General features: G+C 60.3%; 3 protein-coding genes across 4 annotated transcripts; 2 read left to right on the forward strand and 1 right to left on the reverse strand.

Moving 5' to 3' along the window:
• Positions 1 to 2,149: 2,149 nt before the first annotated feature.
• Positions 2,150 to 10,976, forward strand: Mvd (mevalonate diphosphate decarboxylase). 2 transcript variants are annotated; one of them, XM_047529353.1, is made up of 10 exons: positions 2,150 to 2,294; positions 5,488 to 5,558; positions 6,016 to 6,130; positions 6,353 to 6,499; positions 7,334 to 7,533; positions 7,867 to 7,941; positions 8,114 to 8,332; positions 8,639 to 8,754; positions 9,542 to 9,650; positions 10,369 to 10,976. In XM_047529353.1, the coding sequence occupies exons 1-10, from the start codon at positions 2,225 to 2,227 to the stop codon at positions 10,447 to 10,449; spliced, it is 1,203 nt and encodes a 400-aa protein (XP_047385309.1). In that variant the 5' UTR covers positions 2,150 to 2,224; the 3' UTR covers positions 10,450 to 10,976. The 2 variants fall into 2 exon arrangements, with proteins under 2 accessions (XP_047385309.1, XP_047385310.1); XM_047529354.1 differs by lacking the exon at positions 7,867 to 7,941.
• A 667-nt stretch (positions 10,977 to 11,643) lies between these two features.
• LOC124967250 (cytochrome b-245 light chain) lies at positions 11,644 to 19,806 on the forward strand. The gene is made up of 6 exons (XM_047529355.1): positions 11,644 to 11,801; positions 16,915 to 16,984; positions 17,378 to 17,452; positions 17,581 to 17,664; positions 18,051 to 18,132; positions 19,535 to 19,806. Exons 1-6 carry the CDS (start codon positions 11,744 to 11,746, stop codon positions 19,736 to 19,738), a joined length of 573 nt encoding a protein of 190 aa, XP_047385311.1. The 5' UTR covers positions 11,644 to 11,743; the 3' UTR covers positions 19,739 to 19,806.
• A 1,583-nt stretch (positions 19,807 to 21,389) lies between these two features.
• On the reverse strand, positions 21,390 to 22,634 carry Il17c (interleukin 17C). Its single transcript, XM_047528907.1, has 3 exons — positions 22,608 to 22,634; positions 22,020 to 22,348; positions 21,390 to 21,651 (listed from the first exon to the last, which is right to left on the reverse strand). The coding sequence occupies exons 1-3, from the start codon at positions 22,632 to 22,634 to the stop codon at positions 21,390 to 21,392; spliced, it is 618 nt and encodes a 205-aa protein (XP_047384863.1).
• Positions 22,635 to 23,883: the final 1,249 nt, after the last annotated feature.

The raw sequence follows: 23,883 nt of genomic DNA on the forward strand, positions 1-23,883 counted from the left end.
TCTTAACTGCGATCTGCCATGTGAGATCAGGTGTGTGATCTTCCACTGGTGAAGCCATGTCCGTGTTAAAAACTCTCAGAGTTTGGAGAATTTTAAATTTCATGTTTCCAGAATAGGGATGATTAACCTGTGGCAATCAAGAGATGTTATCTATATACATATCCCCACCCCCCCTCAGGTTATGCAGAAGAAAGATGGGAAGAAATACATTTGAAAGTAGCTGCCTTTGATGAGCTAGAACCTGGAGGTAGGTAGGTGTGGCAGGCATCTGTTAATTGACTTTAAATCATGAATAGGTAACATAAACAATGACATTGGTATGGCACCCAGGAACACAGATAAGCACCTAGCCCTGTGTCTGGCAAAAACAGATGCTTCATACAGACCTTTCCCATCACTAGCAGGGCAGAGCACAAATCACCCAGGGTCCGGGGGCTCTGGCTCCACCCCTCCCAGGCTTAGTGAGCACAGTGACTGTTGTCTGGAGTGACCCACTGGCAATTCTTTTTCTTTTCTTGGTACCAGAGATTGAACCCAGGGCACTTAACCACTGAACCACATCCCCGCTCTTTTTATATTTTGAGACAGGGTCTCACTAAGTTGCTGAGGCTGACTTTGAAACTGCAATTCTCTTGCTTCAGCCTCCTGAGCTGCTGGGATTACAGGCATGTGCCATGGAGCCCAGCACCTACCATCAACTCTTGAAAAGAAATCTTAGTGGCTTTTCATGGAGCAGAAAGGTGATTTCAAGAGAAATTAAAAACAAGAGTCATCTGAAATGCAAATTTAAGCAAGGGTAAGATACCATTTTGAGGCCATCAGACTGACAATGGTCACTTGCCTGGCAGAGGCATGTCCAAACTCTTGTACTTTGGTGGAAAAAGGTGAACAACCCATCCAGCTTCCAGAGAGGGCAGCTTGGCTGCCAACAGCTATCAAAATCACCCCAGGCACAAACTGTTTGGCCTGGCATCTCCACTTCCAGGAACTTCTACAGAAATGCACTGTCAAAAAAATGTGTGGAAAAGCACTGTTTATAGTATCAAAAAATTGATAACAACTCAATTGCTCATCAACAGAAGATAGCTTGAATAAATTATAGAGCGTCTAGACAACATGTGGAAATTCTCTTGGTACTTGGTTCAAGAGACATTTAAGTGGAAAGAAGGTGTGTTTGTGTGTGGTGGGGGGGTGGAGCTATTTGCTTGTATTGTGCATAAAATGTCAATGGAAAGACTGCAAAGAATTGACAACATGATACTTCTGGATCCAGGACTGGATAGCTGGCGCTCACAGCAGCAGACTTCATATTGTACACTTTCATATTTTCTGAAATCTGAAGCTTTTAAAGCTTAAAATAGGGGAAATTGGAAGTTAGGTGTCCAGTGGGGACAGTTTCTGGGATGAGGAGAAAGTTCTGGAAGCAGATGGCGGTAATGGTTACACAATGTGAATATGCTGAACACCTAACAAAGAGAAAGGATGGTAAAATTTTGTTGTGCATATTTTCCTAAAATAAAAATGATATGTATGAACGTGTCAATCCTTCCCAACCATCCTTGTTCACATGGTGTTTAGTGGGGCGAGGGCATTTGAAAATGCGTATCTCGAAGGCAAATCACCTATCAGCAGCCCCCGACGCACAAGCTGCATTGGTAGGTCAGGTGTGCGGCTGGTGTGGATCTAGGAACCGGAACGCAGGAGCGAGCAGGATGCAGGGCACTGGGGAGCTCGGGATGCGGGCACAGGCCGCCCCAGGACTCAGGCGCAGGGGCCCCGGGGTGGGGCCAGGACGCAGGCGCAGCAGCGGCGGGGCGCTGGGAGAACCGAGATCTGTGGGTTCAGGAAGGATTTCGTGATGAAGGAGACCCCAGGCGCGGGGTCCAGGGCCACCCTCGCGAGCCCGCCCACTCCAGAGGACCCAGCCAGAATCCGCGCGCATCTGCGCCTGCGCAGGCCCCGCCCCGCGCAGACCCCGTCCGGCGCAGGCGCGTGGAGCGCCTCGGGGGGGTGCGGGGGCGGGCTCGGCGTCGGCGGCCCATCGTCCGATCCCGCCCATTGGCTGACGGGTGGAGCGTGCGCTCGGCCCGCCGCTGATTGGACGGCGCGCGAGCAGCCGGGGCCGCGGGGACCAATCGCGTGGCGGCGGGTGAGGCGGCGGAGCCAGCCCGGCAAGGTCCGAGCGGCTGGCGGCTGTGCGCCGAAACCTGTGCGGGGCACGACCATGGCCTCCGGGAGGCTGCTGGCGACCGTCACCTGTACGGCGCCTGTTAACATCGCGGTCATCAAGTACTGTGAGTGCCGCGGGCCGGGGTCGCGGGTCGGAGGTCGGGGTCGGGGCCCGGGCTGGACGAGGCCGGAGGGGCCGACGTGACCGCGAGGCAGGGAGCAGGGGTCGAGTGCCGGGCCGGGGGCGTCCTCGGAGCTCAGAGCCGGCACCCAGGTCGCGGAGCCGGGCTTCGGGCGAGTCAGCGCCGCCGGCGGGGGTCGCGGGCCGGGCGGGGCGGGGCGGCGGGAGCAGCCCGCCCCTTCCACCTCCGACGGGTCGGTCGCCCGCTGTGGTCCTGACCCCAGGCCGCCGACGCCTGGTCCTGGGCGGAGGTGTAGCCGCGTCCCGTCTGGCTCGCCTCGGTCTTTGCTCTGTTCTGATGAGTCGTTTGCCCTTTCGCTCTTTAGTGTGTCTGTTGTTGTGTTTGGCGCTGGGGATTGAACCCGGGGGTACCTACCGTTGGGCTATATCCAGTCCTCATTTTATTTTATATTATTATCGTGAAACTCTAAGTTGCTTGGGGCCTCACTAATTTGCTGAAGCTGGCCTTGAACGTTCGATCCTCCTGCCTCAGTCTCCCAAGTTGCAGGGATTACAGGTGTGCATCACCACACCTGGCTGTTTTTGCACCTTTATAAAAAAAAAAAAATTGAGCTGGTTCTGTTTGAGGGGTCTGTTTAGGGGATTTCTGTTTTGTTCCTGTTTCTACCACTGACACACTGCCTGGATTACTGTAACCACGTGGTAAGTTTTCAAGTAGAGTAGGGCTGATTGCTTCTGCTTTGTTTTAAAATTGGTTACCTACTGTCATTCCTTTGCATTTCCATATGAATTTTAGAATAATCTTTCTACAAAAATTCTTGCTTGGCTTTTGATATGTCCTATACTAGGTAAACCTGCATAACAATTTGGGAAGAGTAGGCATTTTTACTATGTTGAGTCTTCCTATCTAAGAAGGAATTTATTTAGAGCTTTGATTTCTTCCTTCAGTATTGTGTAATTTACAACATACAAGGCTGTACATGTTTTCTTAGGAATAATTTATACGTAGGTTGTTTCTCCCCATCTGATGGCAAATGCTATGTATTTTTAATTGCCATGCCCACTGATCACTGCTAGCATATAGAAAAACAGTAGTTTTTTGTGTATTAATCCTGAATCCTGCAACCTTACTGAACTCATTTATTAGCTCTAGGAGTTTTTTTTGAGGGTTCCCCAAGGTTTTTTATGAGACAACATGCCGTCAGCAAGGAAGGGTGATTTTATTTGGTTTCTTTCTTTCAGTCCGTCTGCCTCCTTTTCCTTTCTTGTTTGATTGCAGAGGCCAGAACTCCCGGCCCTGTGTCAGAGGAGAAAGCAAAGGTTGGGGCTGGGGACCTTCCTGCCTTGTTCTGATGAAAGTTGTGTTTTTTACTCTAATTGTGCTGTTGGCTGCAGGCAGGTTGTAGGTATCATTTATAGGTTGACAAAGTTCCCCTTTATTCCTGTTTTTCTGAGAGTTCTGTTTTGGTCATGAACGGTTGAATTTGTCAGATGCCTTTTCTGTGCTTGTTGAAAGCAGTGCATGACTTCTCTTCACTGGAGCGTTGCTGTGGTAGGTCATGTGGCTGGTTTTCAAATACTAATCAGTCTTTGGTTCATGGAATCTTTTCTCTGACCCTCCGTCAAGTTCGTTCACTGAGTTTTTTATGTCAGTTATTCTGTTTTTCAGTTCTAACATTTCCATTTGATTCTTGACCTTCTGTTTCTTTCTTGGGGGTGCTGGGGTTTGAACCCAGGGGCACTTTACCACTGAGCTACATCCCAGACCCTCTTATTTTTTACTTGAGACAGAGTCTTGCTAAGTTGCCCAGGCTGGCCTGGAACTTGTGATCCTCTCAGCCTCCCAAGTCACCAGGATTACAGGCGTGTGTCACCGTGGCCAGCTTAATCTTCTGTTTCTTTGCAGAGGCTTTTTTATATTTATTTCAAGTGTGTTTGTAGTTGCTTACTGAAGCTTTTTTTTTTTTTTTTTTTTTTTTTTCATGGTTGTTTTAAAACCTTTGCCAGATAATCCTGACCTCTTAGAGTTGGCATCTTTTGGTTATCTTTTCCATTCAGTTTTAGATCTTCCTTCTTTGCATGACAAGTGTTTTTTGGCTGAAAAAAGTGTTTTTTGGTTTTCACTGTTCTGAGGCTCCTGAGTCTTATCTGAAAATCTTCTGACTGGGGTCTTGACACCACCTGGTGGAGGCAGAAGTCCAGGCTCCACTGACTGGGTGTGCCCTTGTCAGTCAGGGGCAGGGATCCTGGTGTCCACTGGCCTCTGGCAACACCCAGCTGGTCAGGAGCACCTATTGCTGCCAGGTGGGGTGAAGTCCAGGCGCCCACTCAAATGAAAGCTTCCTGCACCCTTTTGGGTTGAGAAAGAGGGAGTGGAGCACCCCATTCCAGCCCAGCAAAGGTGGGTGGGCTCCAGACTCCACCAAGGCCTGTGCTGTGGTAGTGGTCTGTCTTGGTGGGCTGCCTTTCCTGGCCCCTGGCTAGTGAGAGCAGATGTGGTCATCTGTGCCATTGGCAGCTCTGGGGCTGGTGAGAAGCACCCCACAAGCCACATCCCTCTCTGAGGTCCTGGGGTCCGCCTCCCTGATCGGGGAGTCTGCTGGGTTGTGTAAGTTGTCCGTGGTGGGGGAGGGAGCAGGACCCGTGCTCCGTCTTCCTGGGAGCAGTCTGCTCACGCTGCCTGAGTGCTCTGTGCCTTGTGAAAGGTGTCCACCTGGCAGGTACCAGCGGTACTGTCTCCTGTCGCCAGAGCCCGCTGCGCCTGCTGAGCGCGTGTGTGCTGAACAGACAGTGTGAGCACTGCCGTGGAAACCCGGCTTGGTTTCTGGAAGGTTGACTGTAGCTGCTGTGATATTCGGGATAGAAGTGCTGAGAAGCGGGCTGGCTCTGAGGAGGGGGCTGCCGCACACCTGATGAGCAGCCCAGTGCCTCGCAGGCGCCTCCATGATTGTGGTATGCCTGAGAGCAGATCGCTGCAGCAGGGAGGTGAGCGTGGAGCCTGTGAGGAGGGAGCAGTCCAGCAGGGCTTCTCGAAGTCGGTGGCATGGCAGGAAGAGGAGGACTTGGGTGGACCAGTAAGAGCAGAACTGAGGCAGACGGTGCTGAGGAAGTGGGCAGGGGCTGCTGCGGAGGGTAGGCCTGGAAACCCACCAGCTGGACCTGTGGTTGTCTTTCAGGGGGGAAGCGAGATGAGGAGCTGATCCTCCCCATCAATTCCTCTCTGAGCGTCACTTTGCACCAGGACCAGGTGAGAATTTGCAGACCACACATACCAAAATGCATGATCGCAAACTGTTAACAACTGGTGACTCTTTACCTAAGGGCCAGGGTGAGTTGACTGTGCATGGGGTCCCCAGCCAGGGCTGCACCTGCTCCCTCTTCTGTTGGAGTGCTCAGCACATGCACGTGCACAAAGCCCCGGAGTCTCCTTTGATACGGTGTCCCTCATGCAGCAGGTGTGGACAGCCATGGTCTGCATGGGAGATGGGAGTGTGGGCCCCACACACCCCATGTGACAGAGACCAGGCCTGGGCAAGAGCCTGAGGGTCTCTGCAGGGCTTCCCCAGTGCCCAGCCAGGAATGGGCTCTACATGAGCGGGCAGCCACAAGGGTCAGGGGTAGGAAAGGCCTCCTGCACAGAAAGGTGTGGGGGGCCTGAGTCCCCGCACTGGCCCCCTGAGGCGGCCCCTTGTTTTCATTCCCAGTTAAAAACCACCACCACGGCCGCCATCAGCAAGGACTTCACGGAGGACCGTGTTTGGCTGAATGGCCAAGAGGAGGACGTGGGGCAGCCACGCCTCCAGGCCTGCCTGAGAGAGAGTGAGTTGGGGTCCACATGTCCTCTGTGCCTTTGCCCCTCCTGCCATGGACAGTTGCTGTGGCCGGGAGAGAGGTAGCTGGGGCTCAGGGCTTTTCCAGGGAGGAGGGCCACATGAGGGGTGGAGGCCACTCTTCAGCTGTCTCTGCTCTTCTGACCTGGCAGGTGAGGTACCAGGGGAGGTCTGCCCTTGGCAGGATCACTCTATCTTCCTGTCCCTGCAGTTCGCCGCCTGGCTCGCAAGCGGAGAAGCACAGTGGATGGAGACTCGCTTCCTCTCAGCCTCAGCTACAAGGTGCACGTGGCCTCTGTGAACAACTTCCCCACCGCTGCGGGCCTGGCCTCCTCAGCAGCAGGCTATGCCTGCCTAGGTAGGTGTCCACAGCAGGCTCTCCTGTGTTCTCTGTGTTCTTCAGCGGGCAGAGAGCCAGTGCCAGGCTCTGCTGTCCATCCCCCTGTTTAGGCCCTGCAGGCTGGGACAGAAACCACCTTAGACTGGCTTCAGCATATAGCCGGTGACCTCTTATCTCCCAGAACTGAGGACTCCAGGGGCTGCCTTGGCTTTGGGCATAGCTGGGTCCATGCTCTCCAGCAGCCTCATCAGGGAACCCAACTCCTGCCATCAAAATCTCAGCTCTGCCTCGGGTGCCTCTGGCAGGCTGTCCCCACCTGGTGAGCACCACCCTCACCCCTTAGCTCCAGGATGATGCTTACTGGCCCAGCTGGGCTCCTGAGCTGCCTCTGGCCAGGGGTGCAGTGAGCTAGGCCTGGAGGCAGGGGCACCCTCTGAGATTGGTGGACTCTGGGGAGAGACCCCAGGCTGGGAGAGCAGCTGAGCTATTTCCCAGTGCCACCTGTGCCCCTTGCAGGCACACTGCTCAGACCTCCTGCCTTGGTCTCTGCTCCAGGTGACTGTCCAGACTCCTTCCCAACCCTCAGACCTCAGCTTGGGTGCTGACCATTGGAGAAACTTTCTCCAGGTCCCCCAGGTAGTTGCTCAAGACTGTATCTCTTGAGTGTGGCTTGGGGAGGTGCCAGGTAATTCAGGAGGGCCTGAGCTAGTAGATGCCAACCCTGGGAGCTGAGGCGCCGGTTCTGCCATCTCAGAATACCAGTTTCCCAGGTCGTGAGGGTGCTGTGTGTACTGGTGCTGAGCACGGCCTGGGCTGGTCCCTGGCCCCTCTGATGCCCTCCCCCACCTGCAGCCTACACCCTGGCCCGGGTCTATGGGGTTGAGGATGACCTCTCCGAAGTGGCGCGCCGTGGCTCTGGCAGTGCCTGCCGGAGCCTGTATGGGGGCTTTGTGGAGTGGCAGATGGGGGAGCAGGCCGACGGGAAGGATAGCGTCGCCCGGCAGGTGGCTCCTGAGTTACACTGGCCCCAGCTGCGCATCCTCGTCCTTGTGGTGAGTAGCATAGGGCATGGCCAGCAGCCGGCTGGCTGTCAGGCTGGCTGAGAAGAGGAACTGTATAGTCCAGGCTTCACTGGGCTCCTGGGTCCACAGGGGCTGAAGGAATAGACCCAAGGCTGAGCTGTCAGGAGTGGCTCCCATGAGGCAGGGCTACTGCCCTTCTGTGAGATGGATGTGGCCATTCCTGGACCCATGTCACATCTGCAGTGGCCAAGATGCCCTGGCCCCCACTGCCTGCCCCATGGGAGGGAGGGCTGGGTGTCGGGCTAGGGTCTGCAGACTTGGCTGGCTCCCTGCTGAGCACAGCTGAGCACTGTCTGCCCTCAGGTGAGTGCAGAGAAGAAGCCGATGGGCAGCACAGTGGGCATGCAGACCAGCGTGGAGACCAGCCCCCTGCTCAAGGTGCGGTGGGGCAGGAGGGCGGCCCCGGGGCCTGGTGCCTGGTGGAGCCCCTCTGCTCACACCAGGTGGCAGAGCCAGGGCTCCCCCCAGCCTCTGACTCGGGAGCCTGTGCTTGGAGCCACACTGTGTCAAAGTGCCAGCGCCTCCCTGAGAAACAGCTCGTGCCTTGCAGTTCCGGGCTGAGTCGGTGGTGCCAGCACGCATGCGGGAGATGCTCTCCTGCATCCAGGCACGGGACTTCCAGGGTTTCGCTGAGCTGACCATGAAGGACAGCAACCAGTTCCATGCCACCTGCCTGGACACCTTCCCACCCATCTCATACCTCAACGACATCTCCAGAAAGATCATGCAGCTGGTGCACCACTTCAACGCCTACCACCGGCAGACAAAGGTGACTGCGGCGAGGGCATGGCACAGACATGACCCCTGCTGCCGACAGAGCCCAGGACGCGCCACTGTGGTGTTCTGTTCCTTGGACGTTGTGCGGGTTGCCTGGCCCACTCAGGTCACAGCCTCACTGCCTCTTCCCTGAGCAGGCGGGCAGAGGGGACTGTACCAGGGCATTTGGTGGTGCTTCTCTTTGTTGTGCCCCAAGGGCCTCTCTCAGCTCCTGGACGCCCACATCCCCCTGGCACATAGAGGGTCTGGGGAGGGCAAAGCACTGTGTGAGCACCAGGTTGGCTTTTGTGGGCTCCAGGTGGCGTACACATTTGACGCAGGCCCCAACGCTGTGATCTTCACCCTGGAGGACACCATGGCCGAGTTTGTGGCTGCCGTGAGACACAGCTTCCCCCCAGAGACGAACGGAGACAAGTGAGTGTGGCCCTTTCCCCATCCCTCTTGGGAGACAGTGCCTGGACCCTTCTACCAGGAGGGTGCACCTGAGGTCTTGATGCCGGGCCTGGGTCGCACAGCAGGTACCGTGGCACATCCTGTGAGCACGACCTGATCGCCCTCCTCTGCAGCTCTGGGACTCCTGCGCCCTGACGACCCCATGAATGGCAACTGCAGTTCTAGTTGGGACTGTAGCCTTCTGAGGACTAGTGAAGAGTCTGTCTCTTAAGAGACTTTTTTTTTTATCGTACTGAGGATCAAACCCAGGGTCTTCTACATGCTAGGCAAGCACTGTACCACTGAGCTACATCCCCAGTCATAAATCTGATCTTTTAAAGTAAAGGGTCCGCAGCCAGGTGTGGTGTTGCACACCCATAATCCCAGTGACTCGGGAGGCTGAGGCAAGAGGATCCCAAGTTCAAGACCACCCTAGGAAACCTAGAGGGATCCTCAGCAAAATCCTTAGTGAGACTCTGTCTTGAACTAAAAATAAAAAGGACGGGGAATGTAGCTTAGTGATAAAGCGCCCCTGCTTCCATCCCAGTACCAAAAGAAAGAAAGAAGAAAGGATCCAAACCAAGCCTGAGCCCCGCCTGGGGTCCAGGATCGTCTGACCACTGTGTCCTGGCTGACCTGGCAGAAGCTGCCTTCTTCATACCTCCCTCACTGCCCCGCCTCCCCACCGTGTGGCCCTGCCCTGCCGGCCTCACGCCTGGGCGATTCATGCTAGTGGAGCCAAGCACACATTCCTGCGCTCTCCTGGCAGGTTTCTGAAGGGGCTGCAGGTGACACCTGTCCTCCTCTCTGAGGAGCTGAAAGCCGCACTGGCCACGGAGCCCACCCCTGGTGGTGTCCAGTACATCATTGCCACTCAGGTGAGGTGTCCCCTTTCTCCTGGATGCCAGGCTCAGGCTGCTTCCTGCACCCCAGGCTGGCCCGGGCAAGCCGAGTGCCTGCGATGGCAAAGATGGCCGTGCCCTTCTTCCAGGTCCCAAGCATCTGGTGTGCTTACTCGCAGGGCGGACATCCAGGGATGCCCTGCGTTCTTGGGGCTGAGTGGGGGGCGGGGCTGCGGACGAAAAGTAGGGTCAGACCCAGGCCCAGGCCCCTGGGAAGACAGGAGGAAGGAGAGCTGCCGCTCCTGTGAAGGGCAGCTCCTGAGGACCCCGGGACACGAGTGGAGCACCCCCAGCCCAGTCCCTCTCACTGGGATCAGACCAGGACCCCTGCGTCCTGTTTGACCCTGCCAGAGTTACTGATCCCAAGTCCAGTGGTTATTCATGCCAGAGCCATCGTCCTCACTTTCGGCTCTGGGGTCACATGTTCAGGGCTGCCGTTCTCACAACTCAGCTGTGTCTTACACCTGGGTCCTGGGCTGGCCCAGGGCAGGGCACAGTCGGCAGTCAGAGGCAGCTCAGCCCAGATCAGCTTGGAGGAGTGGGCATCACCGCCTGGCTGGTGGCCCTCTAACCTGGACCTTTCCCTCCAGGAGTCTAACTTAGAGTTGAAGACCTCTAGCCCCTCGAAGGTGCTGGAGTGGGGCTTTGGGCTGGCACTGTCACCTGTGACCCAACACTGATTTTCCTACCCCAGGTGGGCCCGGGGCCTCAGATCCTGGATGACCCCCACGTTCACCTCCTGGGCCCAGATGGTCTGCCGAAGCCAGCTGCCTGATCACTTCTGCCACAGGATCCCCCACCTCCACCCACAACAGGGGCTGCTCTGGGACTGGGAGCTGGTGTGCCTGTCGGTCTGCATCTGTGGGGACTTGTGGGGCCTCCTTGTGCTCAGTCCAACCTACACGCTGTGGCCAGGTTGTGGTTGAGATGTGGAGCCAACACCTGTGGCCATCCAGGCAGGCGGGGAGGTCCCACCAAGTGCCTCACTGTGCCCAGCCAGCACCAGGAGTCCACTGGGGAGTCGCGTCCCTTCCAGTGGTGGGTGTGTGCAGGGCAGCCTCCTGGCTCAGGAGGCAGGTGCCTCGAGGGTGCTGGTGGTAGACAGTTCCTCTTCCCAGACCTGGACTGACTGAACTTAGGCTGCGGGTGTGGATGGCATGTTTCTTTATAAAAAGGCAGTGACCGCTACCTGCAAGGGGAAGGGCTGCCAAGCACAGGGGTGGAGTCCAGTGGAAGCCGGGGTATCTTGAGCTGGGGCCCTGGTGACTGGTCCTCAAGGAGTAAACTCTGCATTGCCATCTGCCTCTTGCTCTTTGCTTTCTAAACCAGTGTTTGGAGACCCTGGCCTGATGGTTTTGTCCCCTGCCCAGCAGGGAGCAGCACTCCCAGGAGTGGGAGCCGGCAGCCAACAGCTGGCAAGACATAGATCCCCAACTCTGAGAGGCTGCCCCCAAGCAGACCCCACACCCGCGTGCTGCCACTGCCCCTGCCCCACACCAGCAGCCTGCCCCAGTTCTCACCGCCCACCCTGGCCTGCTGCTGGGGAGTGTCGGGGGAGGAAAGAGGGCGGGGGCTGCACAGCAGGCGGTTCCTCCCCCGGGTTTTCCAGCCTTGCACGTCCTGAGCCTCCTCCCATTAGTCCTATGACCTCATGAGGCCCTCAGTCCTGCCCAGGCCACGGCCAGCTCAGGGTCTGGAATAACCTCTGGTCCCCACCCAGTTGTGAGGAGCTTCCCTCGTCCCTTGACCATGAGATCTTGGAGGCAGGACTGCTCCTGGGAGAGGCGTCACCGCCCTCCTGGCCCTAGCCTGCGCCGACGTTGGGGCTAAGCCGTCGGGGTGGTGCGCACCTGCAGGGTGCGGCCCTGGGACCCGGTTTCTCCACCGCACCCCGCTCGGGTGGGGCCCCAGCGGCGCCGGGTCGGACGGGGGCGGGGCGTGCGCTGCGGCCACGCCTTCCTGCCCGCAGGTCACCTGGTCTCCGGGGGCGGGGCGCGGGGCTGGAGCGTCGAGTCGGACGCGGGGACTGCGTGCAGCCGGGCGGCAGTGAGCGCCAGCGGGGAGTCGCCATGGGGCAGATCGAGTGGGCCATGTGGGCCAACGAGCAGGCGCTGGCGTCGGGCCTGAGTGAGTGCGCGCCCCGCGGCGGGGCGTGGGCTGCGGGAGCCCGGCTGTGCCGCGCCCGCTCCCCTGCCCCTGCCGCATCCCCTGCCCCTGCACTTCCCCCTTTCCGGACCTCCGCCCGCCCAGGAGGAAGCTGAAGCCGGGGAAAGAGACGTTTCACGCCGGTGGTTTCCGGGGGGTCACGGTTCCTCCCTGTTGAGAAAACCCTGACCGACCCCCCTTCTCTGCACCCCCGTCCTGTTCTGGAGTCGGGGATCGGGTCCTGGGGTCAGCCGGTGCTCCTCTCTCCCTGGAGCCAGCAGGTGTGGGTCGGGTGTGGGCCAGGGCTCCCTCTCGAGAGTCCCGGTGTGGGGGTTCTGATGCGTGCCATAGAGCCCTCTCCATGTGGGGTTCGGCCCAGAGGGAGGCCTCGGACTTCACAAGCAGCGGGACCCCCCCAAGTGGCTAGTGCTGCTTGGCTGAACTGCCCAGGCACTTGGCAGTTCTGGGGAAGGATGGCCCTCTCTCCCGCCCTGGTTGCTGGGAGTCCTGGGCTGTGGACCTCCACCACCCCTGTGCTGCTCAGGCCCAGGAGCCTGAAGCTGGCCCCAGGCTGACAGAAGCTTCTGGCGTCTGTGGAAGGATCTGTACCTGGTGGGCGGGGGGTAGTGGGGTGGCTCACCACCAGGACCTGGCAACAGTAAGCAGCCAGGGGACAGAAATCGAGGAAGTCCCCTGGTCTGTCCCTTTCGGCCCACATTTTCTGTGGCAGCCTTGGGGCACTGGCCCTGAGTCTGCTCTGGGTTGGCTGAGCTTCCTTTTGAGTGTCTGGGAACTCCTTGCGCTAGTTTAGATAGTCCCCAGGACTGTCACCTGCCTGCAGTGCACTGTGCCTGCACGTAGGCTGCACTCCCTCCTGCCTCCCCACGTTTCCTCCAGGAAGTACAGTGTGGCAGAGAGCACCCCCGGGGCCCAGAGACCAGGTCCAGCAGTGCACGCAGGGCTCCTTCCACCAGTGTTCACAGCACCCAGACCGCTGCTGCCCAGGACCAGCCTGAGGACACCACCGGGGAGGCCTGAGAAGTCACAGGCTGTGGCCAGTTTCTGTCTAGCAGGATGGTTTGTTGGAAAGCCTCCCAGACCTGCTGCACAAATGGCTCTTCTGCCCACTTTTCTCCATAACTGTAAAGTGCAGCCACCTGGCCCAGCTGGGCCTGTCTGGGCCTTACCAGTTAAGGCATCCACAGGATTCTTTTTATGCCAGAACACCTCATTTAATAGACCACGTTGCCTCCCTACTTAGAGCCTCCCGTGGCTTCCTGTCGCCAATAATGAAAGTCAGGTTCTGATTACCCAAGTCCTGCTGGCCTCCCTGGCCCCCCACTCATATTCTCACTTCAGCTGCACAGGATTCTATTCTGTTCCTGGGTGAGGATGCCTCAGGGCCTTTGCAGAAGCTGTTTCTTTTTAACTGCCAAGTTTACCCCTCCCTTCATCTCTCAACGCTAAGCTGGACCAGGTGGCATGTGTTTATAATTCCTGCGGCTCAGGGGGCTGAGGCAGGAGGATCTCAAGTTGAAGGCCAGCCTCAGCAACTTAAGTGAGGCCCTAAGCAACTTGGTTAGACCCTGTCTCTAAATCAAAAAATACAAAGGCCTAGGGATATGACTCAATGTTAAATTGCCCCTGGCTTCAATTTCCAGTACCCCACAAAACAAACTCCAACACCATCTGTTTGGAGATGTTTCTGGAGCGTCTAGCCTGAAACCTCCTGGTTCCTTCTGTCACTCCTCTGCTCTGACCCACCCATGCTTGCTCTTCTCCCTCAGAGGCCTGCAGAGCCCCTGCCTGGAGTAGGATGTGGAACGAGGCCTCGGGCCTCCCTCGTGTAGCCAGGGGAGTCCTCGCCCCCTCTGGCCCACAGCAGGCAGTGAAACCGAGGCTCAGACACCCCGGAGACAAGCGGGCAGAGTGCTGAGTGAGCGCTAGGACACTGTGCTTCCTCACCCAGCACACATGCTGACCGGCAGAGAGAGCAGTTAATATGTAGCTGAGCCCACGACCAAGGACAGGAAACCTGCAGGGAACAGGAGCTGAAGTCTGGGACACCCTGGGGCGCTCAGGCTTTTACCATGGGGTCCTGGGGTCTCTGTGTGTGGACTGAGCTGAGCTGTGCTGCCCAAGTAGGAGCGACTGTGACTAGCCTCTCCAGCCTTAAAAGCAGCAGGGAGACTCCTGGAAGCTCAGGCTGTGCGGGGCAGAGGCTGAGGGACCTACAGGTCACAGAACTGGGGTAAACCATTTGGGGCAGGGAGGTGTTCCTGCCCCCAGCAGTGACTGCTGGAACCTTCTGTGGAGGCTCCTCTGCCAGGGCTCGCAGGCCACAGGAAGCACCCTGCAGGGCCGGAGCTCACGCAGCTGCTGCTGGAGGAAGTTAACCCAGCAGAACAAGAGGCCCTGTGTCCTCAGGCAGCACCGCTTTCAAAAGGGGCCTGAGAACGTCCAGAGTGTTCAAGGAGACCAAGGAGTAGAAGGTGATATGGCAAAACAGGACAGTGCGACAGCGGGATCACGTGGGATGTCTGCAAGACAGCCAGGAGTGTGCCGCCTGAGGTCCCTGGGTCTGAGGCCCAGGTTCCGGGAGGCCCTGCCCCAGAATGAAACGAGAAAGGCTGGGGCGTGGCTCGGGTAGAGCACCCCACCCCAGTGCAGCCGCGACAAAACAAGCAAGTTACAAACCGCGCCCCACCGCGAAGTCCAGGCTGATGGACGGAGACTGGGTAGTGATGGAGGGCGCTGGGACACTCCGGAGGAGGGTCAGGCGCACACGGGAGCTGGTGCTGAGGGGTGACGGGACACGTTCCAGAAGCAAGGAAATCTCAGAGCGAAAAGCATTCTTTTCAGAAGGAATGGAAGCAAATCCCTCCTCGGACTGGAATGAAGTCAGACCATTGCAGAAACAATCTCTCGACGTCAGTGAGGGATGAGAAGACCCAGAGTGATGTCTCCAGCCGGGAGAGACGTCCTGCTGGAACGCAGGCCCCACGCCGACTGTCATTCAAGAATGGCACTGGGGGCGGAGGCAGAAGGTCGCAGATTCCAGGCAGCCTCAGCAAACTGCACCGCCCATGTCAAAAGGAAAAGCAAAGGACTGGGGTGCGCTCAGGGGAGGTGTCTCTGGTCGGGTCCCCGGAGCGCGAAGAACCGGGCCTTGGCCAGGCGTGTGGCCTTGCTCTGTCAGGTCCCACCGCAGAGACACCGAGGATGTCCTTCAGCAGGAGGTGGAAGCCGAGAGGAAGACTGGCAGGAACTCGGGTAAATAGGCGTCAAGTTCGTGATGATAACCAGGGACCTGGAGTGAGAAGGAAGCTAGAGATCCCGAAGCCTGTGGTTCGGGAAGAAGTCCAGCCTAAGTGACCTGAACTATTTGGAATTTGTTTTTGAATATAAGAATAGATAGTGGGATGCTTTGATATTACGTGCCTCTCAGTGGGAGAAAGGGGAAGTACCCGTACTACCATGGGGAATTCTTGCAAGAATGCTTTTCAGTCCAAGTAAGTCCAGTTCCAAAATGGAAGAACGAGGAAAATGATACCTTGATAAAAAGCCAGGCAAATCCAGAACGTGGGACATTTGATAAGAATTTTTAAATGTCAGTACCATTAAAATAAATAAAAGGTTCTAAGTAAATAAAAGATTCTGTTCTAGATTTAGAAAGATAGCAAGAAACTTGATTAGCTCCCTGTTCAGCAAAGGTTCAGACGCCGTCCTCAGGACAGTTTGGGAAACACCAGCGTGAACAAACCAACAGGGCTGGAGGCAGCGGGCGTGGGAGGCCAGCAGCCTTGGGCCGGGGTCACTGCCCCGCCACTGTGCTGAGCCTCCCAGTGAGAGGCAGAGAGTGTTGCTGCGCACATGGGTAAAGTGGAGGAGGAGAGGCCGCAGACCCCTTGTAAAAGGGAAAACAAGACAGTGAAGTCCTCCAGACGGCTCTGTGTTCAGTCGTGGGGCCTGTTAGTGTCCCAGCACGGTGGCCAAGAGACACGACTGTCCACAGTAGCTGCACACTGGAACCCCAGAATGTCCCAAAGACAGCAGAACGTGCAAGCAAAAGGCTGGCTCAGTTGAAGAAGAAAACCCAGAACAGGCTCCCGATCCACCGCCACTGATGATCTTCAGCATTTCCTTGAGCTGCGGAAGCCAGACACAGCCCAGAAACGGGGGGCCAGTGGAGCCAGACACAGCCCAGAAACGGGGGGCCGGTGGAGCCAGACACACAGCCCAGAAACGGGGGGCCGGTGGAGCCAGACACACAGCCCAGAAACAAGGGGCCGGTGGAGCCAGACACACAGCCCAGAAACGGGGGGCCAGTGGAGCCAGACACAGCCCAGAAACGGGGGACCGGTGGAGCCAGACACACAACCCAGAAACGGGGGGGCTGGTGGAGCACTGCGTCACGTGGCCACCTGGGGCACGTGTGGCGCCCACCCAGCACCTGTGCCCCCATTACCCTGAGGAACCCGGGGCTCTGGAAAGGTTTGGTGGCGAGGGCTGCAGACCCTGCTGGGCCTTCTCTAGTGTGAGGGTCTGTGGTGCCGGGTGGACCGGCCTCGCGCTCTAGTGGAAGGGACTCGGTGCCGCTGCGTCTGTTACCACCCAGGAAGGGGCAAGAAAACACCCGGGTGCTGCTGCTTCCAGGAGGACCCAGGAAGCAGAGCTCACAGACCTGAACACAGAGGGTCGGTGGCCGAGGGACGCTGACCCACGGAGCGCAGGTGCCCAGCGGCGGGCAGGAAGGGAGACGGGGTGGAGCCGAGCCGGCTGCCCACCTGCAGGAGAGGCAGTGCCCGGTGTGGAGACCACAGCCCAGGCTCGCGGAGGCCAGAGGGATGAGCTTGACAGGCGCCCACACCTCTAGCCAGGCTGTCCCCAGCCCCGTCCCCTCCCCTGTCTGCCTGTGGCCCTGCCTCTTCTGCCCAGGACTCTCCCCTGACCCCATCATCCGGCAGCCCACATGGTCTGCGGGGGACCAAGACCTGACCTCCTGGCCCCCAGTGGGTGGAGGGTGGAGGGGGCCGCAGCCCTGGGGTGGAGCCCTGTGCTGGCACCGCCTCCTGACCCTCCTGCCTGCCCACAGTCCTCATCACCGGGGGCATCGTGGCCACTGCAGGACGCTTCACCCAGTGGTACTTTGGCGCCTACTCCATGTATCCTTCTGCTGAAGTCGGGGTGGGGCGGGCCCAGGGCAGGGGCAGAGGTGCTGCCCTCCCGGCACGGAGGTCCTCCTGGGGGGCCTCCGGTCCCGGCAGCAGCTCCACATGGAGGCCACGGTGGTCAGTGGCAGATGCTGGGCCGACCGAGCGGTGGTGGGGTGAGTGCCCAGGGCTGGCGCCGAGGCCTCCTGCAGGACCTGGGGTTGGCCCTCTGCGCCCTCGCAGTCCGCCAGGGGCAGCCCAGTGGAGGGTGCGCGCAGTAGCCCTGGCAGGCCCGGGGGTCTTGGTGGCCGTCCCTGGCCGTCTTCGGGCAGTGGCCGCACCTCCGGTTCCACCAGCGGAGGGTGTGTGGCCTGGGTCAGCAGGACTGCCCTTAACTGGCCGCAGCGCAGCAGGGGTGTTCATCTGCCTGCTGGAGTACCCCCGGGGGAAGAGGAGGAAGGGCGGCACCATGGAGCGATGGTGAGTGGCCTCCGCCGGCTGGGGGGCTGTCCTCCAGGGTGGCCCCTGGTGCCCGGGAGGAAAAGGGGTGGTGGGGGTGTCCCGAGTCGAGTGGCCCCGCCCATGCCTGTCTCCCCCACCCCGTCTAGTGGACAGAAGTACCTGACCGCGGTGGTGAAGCGGCTGGGGCCTCTCACCAGGAACTACTACGTCCGGGCCGTCCTGCACCTCCTGTGAGTGCCCAGGGTCCGCAGGCCGGGAGGAGGCCATGCGCCTGGTCAGTCCCCTCCTCACCGGGTGGCCTTCCAAGCAGAACCCCTGGCAGGTGCCCAAGCCACACCCACCTCCCGGTGTCTGCTGACCATTCTCCCGACCTTACAGCTCTGACCTGCAGCCGTCAGGTCACTTGCTGACCGCTCAGCCGGGCGGTTCTTCTGGGGGCCCCGCTTCCCGCTGTGGCGGCCAGGCACAGGGCTAAGGTGAGGGAAGCGTGGCCACGCGGAAGCTGGCCCCTGGCAGAGCCGGCCTCGCCTCCATCTGGACCCTGGGACAGCACGCCTGCAGACAGCCCACCCGATGTCCCTGGCCCTCCTGACGGCTGTTCCGTTTGCCCCCCAAGGCTGTCCGTGCCTGCAGGCTTCCTGCTGGCCACCATCCTGGGCACCGTCTGCCTGGCCATCGCCAGTGTCATCTACCTGACGGTGAGTGTGTTCTCCGCAGCCCCGTCCTAGGTGTCCTCGACCCTGGCGGCTCTGCCAGCAGGGACAGGGGTCTGCGGTAGCTCCACGGCAGCTGCCAGTTACCGCACACCATGTGGGGCTGGGCCGTGGCCTGTGCCTTCCATCCAGGCCTGCCTCAGCCTGCAAGGTGGTGCGTGAAGAGGCGAAGCTCAGAGAGGTGGCCAGGCAGGCCTGGGTCACACAGCCGCAAGCCCATTTCTCCTTCCCTGTCCTCTCTGCTCCCGGGTGGGGCCTGCTCCTTTCCAAGGAGCCCCACAGCACACAGACGTTCCCTGAACGCCAGCACGGGGGCTGGTGAGCTCGAGGGTGGTGCCGTTGGGGCGCCTGTGACGGCGTGGCCTGTGTGAGGGGCTCCCACTCAGGCTGGACTCGGGCAGACTGCATCCCACTCTCCGCAGCGCGGGCCCCTCCAGTGCTGGCGCCGCCCGTGCCTCTGGTCCGGGTGTGCTGAGCCCCAGGCGCCCTCTGGGGTCCCCTTCTGCTGCCTAGCGCTGGCCCCGGGCAGGATGGGCCTGCATGGGCTCCTCTGCGCCTGTGGGTCCAGTTGCCCTGCACCCGTATTCCTGCCACAGTGTTGGAAGGACGCACTCTCCGAGGTCCCCCCAGGGCTCCATCTTTTTCTTGGTCGTGTGGGATTCCATGTTGTGACACCAGTTTTGTGTGTCTCAGCGTTGTGAACGCTTCCGTTCTGTGGACGTGGACAGTCTAACTCGGGCTGTGAAGTCCCCGTGAAACAGGAACACGGGCTAGCTGCCTGCTGGCTGTGCTCCTCTGACCCTGAGCTCACTCCTCTGCCACCTTCTGGTGGAATGTTCTAGCATCCATGGGGGCTGGGGTCACAGATGCTCGGGTCCTTCTGTGCTTGCTCGGGTTGTGCTGTGACAGACATGATGGATGCAGGTGTAGCCTCCATCCCAGCACCCTGGGCCGGGCCTGGCCAGGGTAGCCGCCTGGGCTGGGGCCAGGACTGTGCTGTCAGCAGACTCCTGGAACCCCCCACGCGCAGAAATGCCTGGGCACCCAAGGAGCCTTCAGGCGGAAGAGGGCCCTCATTCCCCAGGGCCTTTAGTCCTTTGCCAGGAGGCCTGGGAACCCTCTGGGTCTTGGAATTTGCACCAGTAAGTGGCCTTTGGAGAGTTGTCCAGAAACCACAGGCCCCTTGCACATCTTTCCCCTTGGGCCACTCCAAGCATGGCAGGATAGCTTGGCTTTGGTGTCAGGCAGGCCCAGATCCTGGTTGTGTGGCCTCAGGACAGTTGCTTAACCTCTCTGAGCCCACTCCCAGAGAGTGGACCTTGTGATTCCTCCAGGAGGAGGGGAGTGGGTGGCCTGCAGCATGGCACAGTCCTTCTGTGCTCCCCAGGCGGCCATCCGCGGCGAGCAGTGGACCCCCATTGAGCCCAAGCCCAAGGAGCGGCCGCAGGTTGGAGGCACCATCAAGCAGCCACCCAGCAATCCCCCGCCCCGGCCCCCGGCCGAGGCCCGCAAGAAGCCCAGTGAGGAGGAGGCGGCGGCCGTTGGGGGTGCCCAGGTCAACCCCATCCCGGTGACCGATGAGGTCGTGTGACGTCGTCTGTACCCCCAGCATGGCCGCCAGGGGGCGACTGTGCCCCAATAAACGCAGTGAACACCTGGCATGTGTGGCTCTTCCTGGGCGCAGCCGGCCCTGCTCTGTGCACCTGCCAGGCCAGAGACCCAGCGGGTGCACCCCGAGGCCCAAGGCGACCCTGGCCCAAGGGGAGGGAGCCAGGGGCACGTTCCTGCCCAGGACGGAGGGCTGAGGTGGGCACACACACCTCTGGGGTGCCCTGTGCTCCTCTGCCAGCCCGGTGGCTCCCTCCCAAGGCTGCAGGAGGCCCGCGCCCTCCCGTCGCCACCTGCTCAGAACTAGGTCCTCGAGGTGCTGGGACCTGCAGGGGCAGGGCACCCAGAGGTCAGAGCCTGCCCCCTGCGCCCCGGCTCGGCACCACCAGGGGAGTGAAGGGCGGCTGTGTCCTCCCAGGCCTTGGGTCCCACCCTGCTCTCTGTCAGGTCCCCACACTAGTCCGGCCTGGACTGCAGCCCCAGGTGCCCCCTCTGCCCTGGCCCCTGGCGTGTCCCAGCATGTGACTGGTGAGCCCACTGTTCAAACCCACAGGTACTCAAGGGCCAGAAGCTTCCAGGCAGCCGGTCCACCCGCAGCCCGCCCAGGTGCTGACCTCCTGCCGCTCACCCGGTCACATGCCCAGTCGAGGCAGGGTCTGTTTTGTCCACTGCCCTGTTTAGTACCCTGTGCTGGGCCCTTGGTAGGAACCCAATAGTGTCCTCCCAGGCTCTGAGCAAAGGCTGCCTCCCCCAGGAAGCATGACTTCTAGGCGCGTCCCTGTGCACAGCCTGCCCACCGACACGTCGGCACACAGCAGGCGCTCATCAGTGGGTCAGGAGAACACTGGTCAGGTGGGGTCCTTACCCATGGGCACTGTCAATCCGGGTGGGCCTAGTGCCCTTCCCACCACGGAGGCTGGGCCCTTAGTCAGAGGCCCCACGGTGGGAGCGGAGGCCCCCTGCAGGAGGGGCCGGGCCTGGCCTCCCAAGCTCAGAGTGCCTGCTGGGTTGGGCCTGGTGAGCTGGCCCCGGGAGGAGGCAAGGTGGTCTGTCCCTCCTGCAGGGTGGATGACCCCTGTCCTCGGGACAGGTGACACCAAGGCCCAAGGTCATGAAAGGCGGGGGTGGAGGCTTGGCTTTTGGGGGCAACACCCGTTTGCATGCCCAGGGCTGGCAGCGCACGTCCGCCTGTGCCCCGTGGCTTTCGGACCTGCCCTCCCCACCCCCAACCACAGACCTCTTGCCCGGATGATGGCCATCCCTGGGGACCTGAAGTGAAGACGTGCCCACTCAGGGAGGTGGACCGTTTAATGACACATCGCAACTGGAATAAATAACGTCTAAGAAAACAGATGCTCTGTCCGGGGGGGCAGGGGACCAGCCGTGCAGGCGCGCAGCGGACCTTCCAGCCCGCCGTGTCTTTTGGTGAATGGGCAGACAGGCTGGGCGGCTGTCAGGAGTGGCCTCCAGCCCCCGGGGATGCCTGGCCTCCGGGCACTGCTGAGATGGCTGCTGGAGGGGAACCAGCCCTGGTCTCGGGTGGCCCCGCCCCAGGCACATAAATAGCAATAAATACACATAAATAGCAGCCCCTCCAGGGAGCGCCTGCCTGGGAGGAGCCGCTGCAGGGCCGGTCACGGCACCGACCTGGGCAGGACGCAGGTGCAGCCCACCGGCACGCGGATGAACTCTGTGTGGAAGGCGAAGGCCCCGGGCGAGGCGGCCTCGGCCCCGCCTGGGGAGCAGGGCCGGCGATGCAGCACCAGCAGGCTCTGGTGCAGCCGCACGGAGCTGAGCGCAGCTGTCTCCTGGCCGGTCCTGGTGCTGATGCAGCCTCTGCACAGGCACTCCGCGAAGGCCAGCTTCCGCGGGTAGCGGTTCTCGTCCGTGTCAATGCTGTGGGGACAGGATGTGAGGCTCCGGCCTGTGTCCGCACCTCCGGGGCCGCCACCTCCCCACCTGGAGGCCCCTGTGCTCGCAGTGCGCAGCAGGGAGGCTGGTGCCAGCAGTGGGTGCTCAGGAGGTGATCATCCATGTCCCCATGGCCCTCCAGGAGCACAGGGCAGGGGTTTTGGGGGGTCAGAATCTTCCTGGGGGCCTGGGGGCCAAGATCTGGGCCGAGGTCCCGTCAGGTGACAGAGCCTCACTTCCCTGGCTGGGGCGGGGGATGGAGAGGTCGGCCGCGTCTCAGCAGGTGGGACAGAGGCCCAGGGTGGAGGGAACCGGCCTCCCAGCCTCGCCCGCAGGGCCCCTGCGGTCCTCACCGGTATCTCCAGGGTGAGATGGAGCGCTGGTGAGTGTCTGCCGTCAGCACCTCCTCTGGCCGCAGCACGGGGCACTGAGGCCCAGCCAGGGGCCCCTTGTGCTGCCGCCTGTGTCCCTCCGCCTCCAGGCTGGACACCAGGGCCACAGGCAAGGCCTGCTCCCACCTGGCACTTCGAGCCAGCAGGTGTGGCGGAGGCTGGCCATGGGGCAGCTCCTCGGCTGAGTAGCAGCGGGGGGTCCTATGGGACTGTGGGGGCCCCCAGAATGGGTGGCCGTGGTGGGCTGGGCTGGTGGGCAGCCAGGCCAGAAGCAGGACGCCAGGGAGAAGCTGGAGAAGAGGCACGTGGTTAGTACGTGCCCACAGAAGGGCACCTCACTCCCGTTCAGGCTGCCCACTTCCCAGTGCAAAGACGGGGTCCAGCCCGCCCTCTGCAGAGGGGAGACTGAGGCCACGACCACCCCCGTTCTTAGGCAGCCAGCAGGCCAGGGCTCCGGGCAGGGCTGGTTCTCTCCTCCCAACACCCGTGCTGGGGCTCGGCCCCGCCCGGGCCAGGCTGCACCCGGGCCTGGGGAGGCCCTGGGCTCACCAGCACAGTGGCGGTGGTGGCGGGCATGGCTTGGAGCAGCCTCACACCTGGCCGTGGTCCCAGTGGAGCACCTGTCAGAGGCCCTGGCTGCGTGGTTCTTTATACCTGGGGCCACACCTGGGGAAAATCCGGCCATCGTTTCCTCCTAGGACGTGCCCAGCCACTGGCACTTCCTCCTGTCCCATGGGTTCCCTACAGCTCGGAACTGCTGCACCCCGCCCTGCCGTGCCCCAGCAGACACGCTGGCCGTGAGGCCCCTCCCCAGCAGAGGGAGCGGTGGGCAGTCCTGCTTTGCGGGACTCTCGGGTGCCTTCTCCGGGAGCAGCTTGCTTCTTTGGCCCGTCAGTACATTCCTGCTACTTGGGCCAGCTGACCTGTGGCTGGGCTGAGCCTCCCCTGCTTTACACACCTGTAATCCATCCACAGGGTCCATCTCCATCCTCTGAGTGGACACCGAGGTTGGTCTTTACCCCAGATGATCAAGACCAGGTGAACCTGAGAGGTTGGAGGGGTCCAGGAGCAGGTGGGTGGCAGGTGCTCAGTCCTGGGGCCTCGGCGGCCTCATCCAGAGTCCGTCAGCAGGTCTGGGGTGGAGCAGGAGCAGCCTTGGGAGCTGAGAGCCGGCGCCCTGCAGGAAGAGTGTTTAAGGAGCCCCAGCAGCCCACAGACCCCGCTCAGCATGCTGGCTGGCAGAGGGTGGGGCCTCTTTACCTGGAAAGGGAGACAGCCAGGAGCAGACCTGGGGACATTTCGAATGCCTGGGGTTTGGATATCATCTTGGGAAGCGTCCCCCTGGGGTTCCCTGAGGCCCCAGCCACCTCCCAGGTGGAGGGCCTGCTACCTTGGTCCTCAAACTGAGCCTAGAATGTCAGCTGAGGGGGTGGTGGGAGGAGGGTGTCCACCACTCAGTCTTCCTTCCCTGCTGGCAGGGCTGGAATGGGTCCAGGAAGGCGTCCTTGGCCAACACCACAGTCTTCAGAGGGTGGCGGGCTGGGGAGGCCCCTGGACACCGGGCTCTCCCAGTCCCACCACTCAGCTGCCTGTGGATTCAGGGCTTCGCTCTGTGAGCCTGTATCCGTACGTCAGTGGGCAAAGGACACTGGTGCCAGCAGTCTAGGGAGGAGAACCATGCTGGACATGGGGGTGACACCTCTAATCTCAGCAGCTTGGGAGGCTGAGGCAGGAGGACCACAAGTTCAAGTTCAAGGCCAGTCTCAGCAACTTAGCTAGACCCTGTCTCAAAATAAAAACTGGGGCTGGGAATGTGGCTCAGTGG

The sequence above is a fragment of the Sciurus carolinensis genome, chromosome 16 (assembly GCF_902686445.1).
Source record: "Sciurus carolinensis chromosome 16, mSciCar1.2, whole genome shotgun sequence".
Taxonomy (NCBI): Eukaryota; Metazoa; Chordata; class Mammalia; order Rodentia; family Sciuridae; genus Sciurus; species Sciurus carolinensis.

Excerpts from the sequence above, each read along its gene's own strand:
- Mvd (XM_047529353.1), top strand. The coding sequence starts at position 2,225 with ATGGCCTCCGGGAGGCTGCTGGCGACCGTCACCTGTACGGCGCCTGTT. Across the intron at positions 2,295-5,487 it reads CATCGCGGTCATCAAGTACT|GGGGGAAGCGAGATGAGGAG; the intron begins GTGAGTGCCGCG and ends GTTGTCTTTCAG. Across the intron at positions 6,500-7,333 it reads AGCAGGCTATGCCTGCCTAG|CCTACACCCTGGCCCGGGTC; the intron begins GTAGGTGTCCAC and ends CCCCACCTGCAG.
- LOC124967250 (XM_047529355.1), top strand. The coding sequence starts at position 11,744 with ATGGGGCAGATCGAGTGGGCCATGTGGGCCAACGAGCAGGCGCTGGCG. Across the intron at positions 11,802-16,914 it reads GGCGCTGGCGTCGGGCCTGA|TCCTCATCACCGGGGGCATC; the intron begins GTGAGTGCGCGC and ends GCCTGCCCACAG. Across the intron at positions 17,665-18,050 it reads CGGGCCGTCCTGCACCTCCT|GCTGTCCGTGCCTGCAGGCT; the intron begins GTGAGTGCCCAG and ends TTGCCCCCCAAG.
- Il17c (XM_047528907.1), bottom strand. The coding sequence starts at position 22,634 with ATGCCCGCCACCACCGCCACTGTGCTG. Across the intron at positions 22,349-22,607 it reads CCACCACCGCCACTGTGCTG|CTTCTCCCTGGCGTCCTGCT; the intron begins GTGAGCCCAGGG and ends CCTCTTCTCCAG. Across the intron at positions 21,652-22,019 it reads ATCTCACCCTGGAGATACCG|CATTGACACGGACGAGAACC; the intron begins GTGAGGACCGCA and ends CTGTCCCCACAG.